The following is a 7,434-nucleotide window of genomic DNA, read 5'->3' as shown; positions in this document are numbered from 1 at the left end:
GGGGGGGGGGTGGGGGTGGGGGGGCGGTGTATGTGTGTGTGTGTGCAGGCTTGGAGAAGGGAGTAACTTCTGTTTTTAGTTACAGGAAGCTGAGACTCCCCCCCCAAAAAAATAAAAAAAAAAAATTACCAAAACAGTTATGAAAATTTAATCCAAAAACATGGTCATTTGTATTCAACTACTACGACCAGCTCCAGACAAAAACAATATTCTGCTATTTAAAAGCATTTTTAAGCTATACCACATCCATTTTGTAACTAAACCCCTATATTTATGGCAAGAAACGTAGGCTTATGTTAAAAAAAAAATTATTTAGCACCAGTTTAACACTATTATTCCCTGTGCTTAGCTTCTTGCAATTACAGGAACAGATTAATACAAATGGAAATCTGCAACATCTGTTTTTAATAATTCTGCTAGTATAGAGGTGGTAGAAGGCTTGAGTTACTTGAAAAAAAAGTTAGAAAATTCAGCATCTGAAAACACAGTCTAACACCCATTAGCTATGCCAGCAGACTTCAAAACCACATTCTAAGGTACCAGCACAAAATCTCCCATGAGGATTTCAATTATGCACTACGAAGAAAAAGCAGACACAAGCAAACAGATACAGCCTCCAATACCACAACCCTAGCACATGCTCAGGAGGTACAGAGCATACTAATGAAGAATCACCATCACCACCAATCAAAGCAGCAATGCTCTTTCTTCTGAGCTTGAAGATGTTAAGAGTTACGTTCTGCAGAGCTCATCTAAAAATGGCTTTGTTTGGTTCTTCCTTTGTGGTCTCACCTAAAAATTGTTCAGCTCTACTAGTAAACAGATGGCTTTTTATAATTGCCACTGCTGCAAATGTAGTCACAGAAGGGGTGGGTTGTTTTCCTGATTTCCCCCCCCACCTTTCTTTTTTTCAACTGCCACCAACAGTTAGACACTGCAGTTGGGATGCTGTAAGCATTCTGTTGAGGATGCACAAACCAGAGAGTGTCCTGCAGAGTCAATACCGCCGAGGGACCAAGCAGCTCTGCATCAATTCCCATTCACCAGGAAGGCATCTGACGCAGTTGGAGCTGTTACGGCCCCCACAGCTGCGAGGTGGGCGGGTGGGTGAGTGCAAGCAGCACATGTGCATGGTTCAGATGCTACCATTCATGGTTTGTCATCTCATCAGAAATCCATCTTCATCAGAAATTTCAGCTGAAACACCAGATTGGTGAGCAAGGACATGGATAAAGCACTTCAGAATCAGAGAAGCTGGAGACAGAAACCTCCAGTGGGGGAAAGGAGAGGAAACAGGGCATCTGTCTTCTACAGGTACATCAGTAATGTCAGGCTACCACAGAAACCACCTGCAGAGCTAATCCAGTACAGTCCTGAAACAAGAGCAACAGCACTGAAAACTGGATTTTAGCACAAGAAAGGAAGAAAATTTGAGCAGCAGATAGCAACAAATTATAATGGAACCACTCAGAACATCACTGAGCTAAATCTTGATTCTGTATCTGAAATATTCAATGTTTGACCCTTCCCTCTCAATCTCTCATTATGTACATTTGCATAATAACAAAAACCCTCACCTTTTCAGGGACTGCATCCATTATGAGTTCACCATACATGTTAATTATCTGTAAGAGTTAGTAAATATTTGAATATGTACAGAATAAGTTTGTAAAACTCAAGTTCACAAGTTCCCATAAAACACAGGACCCTTCACACTTAAAACGGCAATAAGGAGGTGAGCAATTACAGTAACATTTTCCTGTAGTCTGAAGGACAAGCACTCTGGAACTAATAGTGGTCGGCCCGAAGAGAGACGGTAACTGGCTGCTTGAAGTCTGCCTCAATCTGAAACGCAGTTTAATTCAATTTAAGTCTACTGGTGCGTGCCGTGGGCACTGCAGCCTTCTTAGCTTTTTGGCTGTGGGCCACAGTCTGCTGTTTCACTCTACTGTTCTTGTAATATGCTCAAGCCTGGGGATGGGGCAGATGATAAAATCTATACGGGTAGCCACTATTTTCTCAAAATAGTGCAACATCGTTTCTTCAAAAGAAAACAGTTTAGTTGTGACACCTCCCATCTTCCAGACTTGTAACCACTATTGCTGCACCTGCTGGTGTAAAAGCTGCTCACCACTTCTTTTACTTCTCAGGTGTAAAGTAAGGACAGTCCACCTACAATGTAGCACAAGGTGAACAAGGGATATCCTAATACAAATGGGCTAAAAAGGGGTAAGGAAGCACATAAACACCAAGCATCTCTGACCTGGTCATTCAGCCAGTTCTGGCCTTCCAGTGTAGCTAAATCATCCATATCTAGCATGTGCTTATTATAGAAGACACGGAAATTGCAAGTGGAGGTTTTTGGATGTTTTTCACGATACTTCATGATTTCCCTGGTGATAAAAGGTTTTCTAAAACAGGATTGAAAAGGTAGAAAAAAAAAATAAGTCAAGGTCACATCAAATGGACTTCTGTTCTGTTAGGTGTTAGACATGGAGCGTGCAGTAGCAATGCAAGCGACTTGTCCTTTACAAAGTCTAGAATTTGATACTGCTACACACCTATGGGAGAAATCTTCATTAAAGACTTCTTTTAATCTTCCCATGACATCTTTTTCACAGAGTGGAACTAAACTGCCATATTTCTTCATAACTTCATCTAGGAATCCTTTAAATATACCAGAAAAATGAAAACGCAAACATGTAAAAAACCCTCCAAGTTCACTAGTCCAATAGAGCAGTCATTTCTTCCTAGTACAAGCAGCAATCATTCTGCACCCAACCAACACACAGCACCACACATGGCAAGTATATATTTAAGAAAACTAAATTCAACTTGGCAACATTAAATAAAAGCAGGGGAAGGAGGACAAAAATAAAAAAGCAGGACTCTGAACACTCAGCCTCACAGGGAAAGATCAGACCCCATTCTCCCCATACACACATATATCCACATCAAACTAATTATACGAGGAGAATCCATCCCACTGCTTATTTCAATTAGCATCTTAAATAATTTTACAGCAACATGAAAAGCCATCAGTTTCTGCAACAGTTTTCACCGAAAACCCAGGATCTTGTCCTTGTGGCATGCAGAATTACTCTCCTCAGACGTAAGCAGCCCTGGCTGGCAGAGTGTTTGCAGCCTGTTCAGCTCCTCTGCTGCCACCGTAGCAAACGGAAGAGACACCAGACAGACTCTCAGCAAGTTTAACTCATTGATCCTCGTACCCTAGGGATGGCATTTAAGGTGCCACAGCCAGCCACGTCAGGCTGCCATTGCCTGGCAACCATAACGCCAGAAACAAAAGATGTTAACTAGGAAATAATGAAGAGTGAATGCTGGAGGAATTAAAAAAACTAGGAAATAATTTTTTTTTTTTTCCAGACACAAGACTGGACCAGTGGAGACATAAATCCCATCCAAGCATCTAAAACCACTTTGAGAATAAAAGAGAATGGAAAACAGGGTTTCAACACTTGCTATTGAATCAGAGAAAAAAGACCAAGTTGTCCAGCTTTCTGAAAATGAGTTTTCAAATGCACCAGAAAACATGTCTTCTGTGCACAGAAAGCTGGATCTGAGATGAAAGTCCAGGGAAATTGCACTAACCCAAACTCCAAGACTCTTCACAGGCCTGGGTGTGATAGCAGATGGTACCACTGGACAGTGCAGTGTATGTTTAGCTCTCTGCTTACTAAGGCTTTAACAGTATTTCCTGGAAACTTTCAAAGATCAGGATGGGAAGAAGAAAAAAGAGAGAAACATCTGATGGAAAAAAGTGCCAGAAGAGCAGCAATATGAAAAGAATGAAAAAAAGAAAGGAGAGATACCAAGAACAAAACACAGAGAGACAAGAAAAGCAATGAAGATACAGCAAGAAGTACACCTGGATGTGCGACAGAAGGAAGGGAGGACTGAAGAGCGAGATCAGACAACAAGGAAGAATTCTTCACAGGAAGATATCTTTCCTCGCAACTCTGCCACACACTTGCCTAGCAACTTTTGTCCCTTACATCTTAGTAGGCTGTGACAGGGAGGTTATTTCTCACTCTAGCTAGAAGTCTACACAGAAGATGTATGGGGATGTAAGTGTACCTTATTCTCTTTTAATACACACATTTTTTTTGTTCATACACACACAGGAAGGGTTGTTCTTGTAGTTACAACTAACAGTAGCAGACCTCCAAGAGACCTCTAGCTAGACTCTGACCTCACTTGGGCTGGTGTAACTGCCCAAGTACAGTTGTACACTGGTTAACTCAAGGAGGAAAATACAAAGTTCAGACCTGGTGGAAGATCAGACACCCATCACGAACAGGATTTACCATGGAGCTCTCAACAGCACATCAGAATGTGCTAAGTATTGCAGCCCATTAACATCTGAGTTGAGCTGCTGCAGAGAAATTCAAAACCTGAGAGCATCTGCAACACTTACATCTCCTTCATGCATCTACCCTAGCAACTCTTGCCAGGTTAGCAGTATTTTTTAAGGTGCAGTTAATTATTAACAACACTCCTAAACAGACAGGAACTTCGGTACATTGCTATACAAAAATGAAAATTCTTTTTTTTACAGCTTTTCAGCTGAGAAAACTCAGAAGTGGCACACTGTCAGTATTAGTGTGTTTGTAGTGTAGACTTGGCTTCAATCCTCAGAGAGGAACACCCAAGTGTGAAGAAAACGGAAACTGGTCTCACCTACTTTCATTCAGAAGCTGGGTAACAATTCCCTTAAAATTGTCAACTGAAGCTTGACATGCTCCGATTTTTCTGCCCGCTTTTTTGTCCTTCAATTTGCAATTGATTCTCTAAAGCAAAACGTGAAGAAGGAGACACTGAAGTTCAAAAGATGATTTGGCTTTCCACACCCAGAAGTTGATGTGGGATGTGTTTCTCTATGACTGGCTCTATGTGATCCAGCAAGGACCAGGCGCTATGTGAGAAACTGAGAGAAACTGTGGTACCACAGTGAACAGACGACTTCTGCAATGGAGTTTTGAAGTTTGTCTACCAGAAAAAGGAACATAATCCTTCTGTAACAGTCAAGAACCAAGACTGTATCAGGGTGGCAAAGGTCGAAGTTTTGTGGTCTGATAGGCAGTCATGTTTTTGTTCATAGGAGGCCTGAATAACTTAAAAAAAAAAAAAATCAAAGTATGCCAAACTTCAAATAATCCTTTTAACACTAGTTGATGCCAGCTTCAGATTTATAGGAATCTATGAAGTCAATTTCTCCAAAGGAGGACTTCAGTTATCAGAACACCACTGAACTTGAACATTATATTAACGGTACCAGGTGGCACAACGTGTTAGCCTACTGCTCCTTACTACGTATATAGTATGCTGCTATACATAGATAAGACACTGATTACTATTTTTACCATGTTCCTCTTTAGAGAGACTATCAAATACTGCATGCTCAGCATTGAGTAAAAAATCCCAAAGCCTTTTTGCTGAACCTTTGCTAAGACTAGTCTTGTCTTTTTAAAAAATATTGTCTAATAAAATTCATTGAGCCTATTTTATGAACAATAGTAGAGAAAACTAAGTGACAATGAACAATATTTCACTATTAAAACCTGAGATTCATTCAGTTTCAGTTTAAGACAGCAATAGAAGAGAGGATAAGGCTGGAAGGAAGTACTAGAACACTAAGAATTGTCAAAAACCAAGTTAAGAGTAGTAATTGTCAACCATTTAAAAAATTTGAAGTTTTAACCCCGTATCATCTTCTGAAACTACATGATAAGAGACACTGAAAATATGTATCAATAATTTTCCACAAAGATTCCAATTCTCTAAAACAAAAGCAGCAGAGGCACCATTCAACTGTCACTCAAAACAGCTTGTCAGACACGCATTGATTTGTCCTTCTTTCATGCAGCTCTCCTCTCTGCGGCCTCATTTCATTAAGTGTTATGCTAAGCACCCTTTACAATTCACAATAAGAAACCATTTTAGTAAAGGAAATGACACGACATGTAAACTCCATGATACATCCAGCAGTTTTCAGGAACTCCTGGAAGCCCTAAGACAGGTAAAAGGTATACCACAAAGCCACGTTGCCAACTGCTCATCAGCCACCCGGGAAGCTTTCTGAGTGTTCCTTTTGCCTCCCTTCTGAGTTCCTGATTTTAGTCCTGTGCTTTCTGGTGAAGGCTCCTCAAGAGGATTTTTACAGTAAGGATGATCTAGTAACTTTGCACTAAAAATGTCCAGGTTTAAGGAGCCCTCTACTTCCATTTGGCTAGAGCTGTCTTCATTTTGTGCCAGCTCCATGGATAAAGGTCCATTTGCAAAATTATCATTGACATCAGAATCCTGCAAGGAGGATTGCAACAGTATCATTCCATCTACACCCATAACCTCATTAGATTCTGCATCATCTTGACCTGAAACAGCAATTTCTTTTCCCATCATGGAGACGAAAATGTCAGAGCAAGGATCCTTGGCCAGCGCCCTGTCGGTCTCCACCTGGCGCAAGGTCTCTGCCTCCGGAGAAGCTCTAACATGCAGTTCTGGCGGGACAGCATCCGCAATGCCATCCTGCCCTCCGGATTCTGGCTCCTCAGACCGCAGCTCAGCACACGGTAACGCATCCTGCGTACAGCAGATCTCAGGTGCACATATTTCATTCTCCTCACCTAAAGATTTGGGTGTATTATTGTTCATATCTGATAAGCTGTACCGGTTCCAAAGACAGTCACTTTTAGATTTCCAGTAGGAAAGCCAATTACACAATCCACTTTCAAAATCCTGATGGAGTGTCTCTTGATGATCCCTCGTAACTTTCTCCACCCACCTTGGCTTGATTTTCCTCAACTTGCAGGTTTTGCCTCTTGCTTGAAGTTCCGGGGATTTTATAATTCTGTACCGAAACCTAACCATAGAAAGTTTCTTATGCATCATAAATAAAGATCTCTTTTTTACAGTATGATGGTTAAATTTGGACCTCTTTATAGCTGTCAAGGGGCCACAAGTTCCATTCCACTCCCTTTGCAACAGCATTTCCTTTTACAGTTGTTTAAAACTACCAGGACTGTGTTGCCCTCACCATTATTGCTCTCCTCACCGCTATATACAAAACCACCTTTCTCTACCGGTAAGGCAGCACCATCCAGCGTACCACATAAGACATAATGGATATTACCAGAGATGCTATTAAGAATAGCAACAGTTTCAAATTCTTCATTCAAGGGATCGTCACTCTGAAAGGATTCATTGTCGAGTTTTCTTCCTAGTTCTCTGGATGGGCTTTCAGCTTTGCGATAGGGACAGGATCTTTTGGGAAAGCTGTATGGTTCAACAGCAGGTTTTTGATCGGTTTCTGCATTTAGAGGCACATCAGGAGCCCACCTGCTTTGCAGCTCAAGTGCCTTCCTTCTGCACTGCAGTCTTCTGTACAGTTTGTTGTAGTTTAAGGTCACAATT

At 41.2% G+C, this 7,434-nt stretch overlaps 1 protein-coding gene across 1 annotated transcript in view; it reads right to left on the bottom strand.

Moving 5' to 3' along the window:
* The window catches only part of SENP5 (SUMO1/sentrin specific peptidase 5), a 14,619-nt gene extending 7,608 nt beyond the window's left edge, over positions 1-7,011 (bottom strand). Inside the window, exons 1-4 of the mRNA XM_010289935.1 lie at positions 6,054-7,011; positions 2,562-2,667; positions 2,264-2,411; positions 1,578-1,625 (exon numbers count right to left, since the gene is read on the bottom strand). Coding sequence (XP_010288237.1) covers positions 1,578-1,625; positions 2,264-2,411; positions 2,562-2,667; positions 6,054-7,011 — 1,260 coding nt within the window. The remainder of the gene's footprint in view (positions 1-1,577; positions 1,626-2,263; positions 2,412-2,561; positions 2,668-6,053) is intronic.
* Between the last annotated feature and the right edge of the window lie 423 nt (positions 7,012-7,434).

The sequence above is a fragment of the Phaethon lepturus genome, unplaced genomic scaffold, assembly GCF_000687285.1.
Source record: "Phaethon lepturus isolate BGI_N335 unplaced genomic scaffold, ASM68728v1 scaffold13566, whole genome shotgun sequence".
NCBI classification, from domain to species: Eukaryota; Metazoa; Chordata; class Aves; order Phaethontiformes; family Phaethontidae; genus Phaethon; species Phaethon lepturus.
Note: the sequence above shows the minus strand (reverse complement) of the source record. Positions and strands in the feature narration are given on the sequence as shown.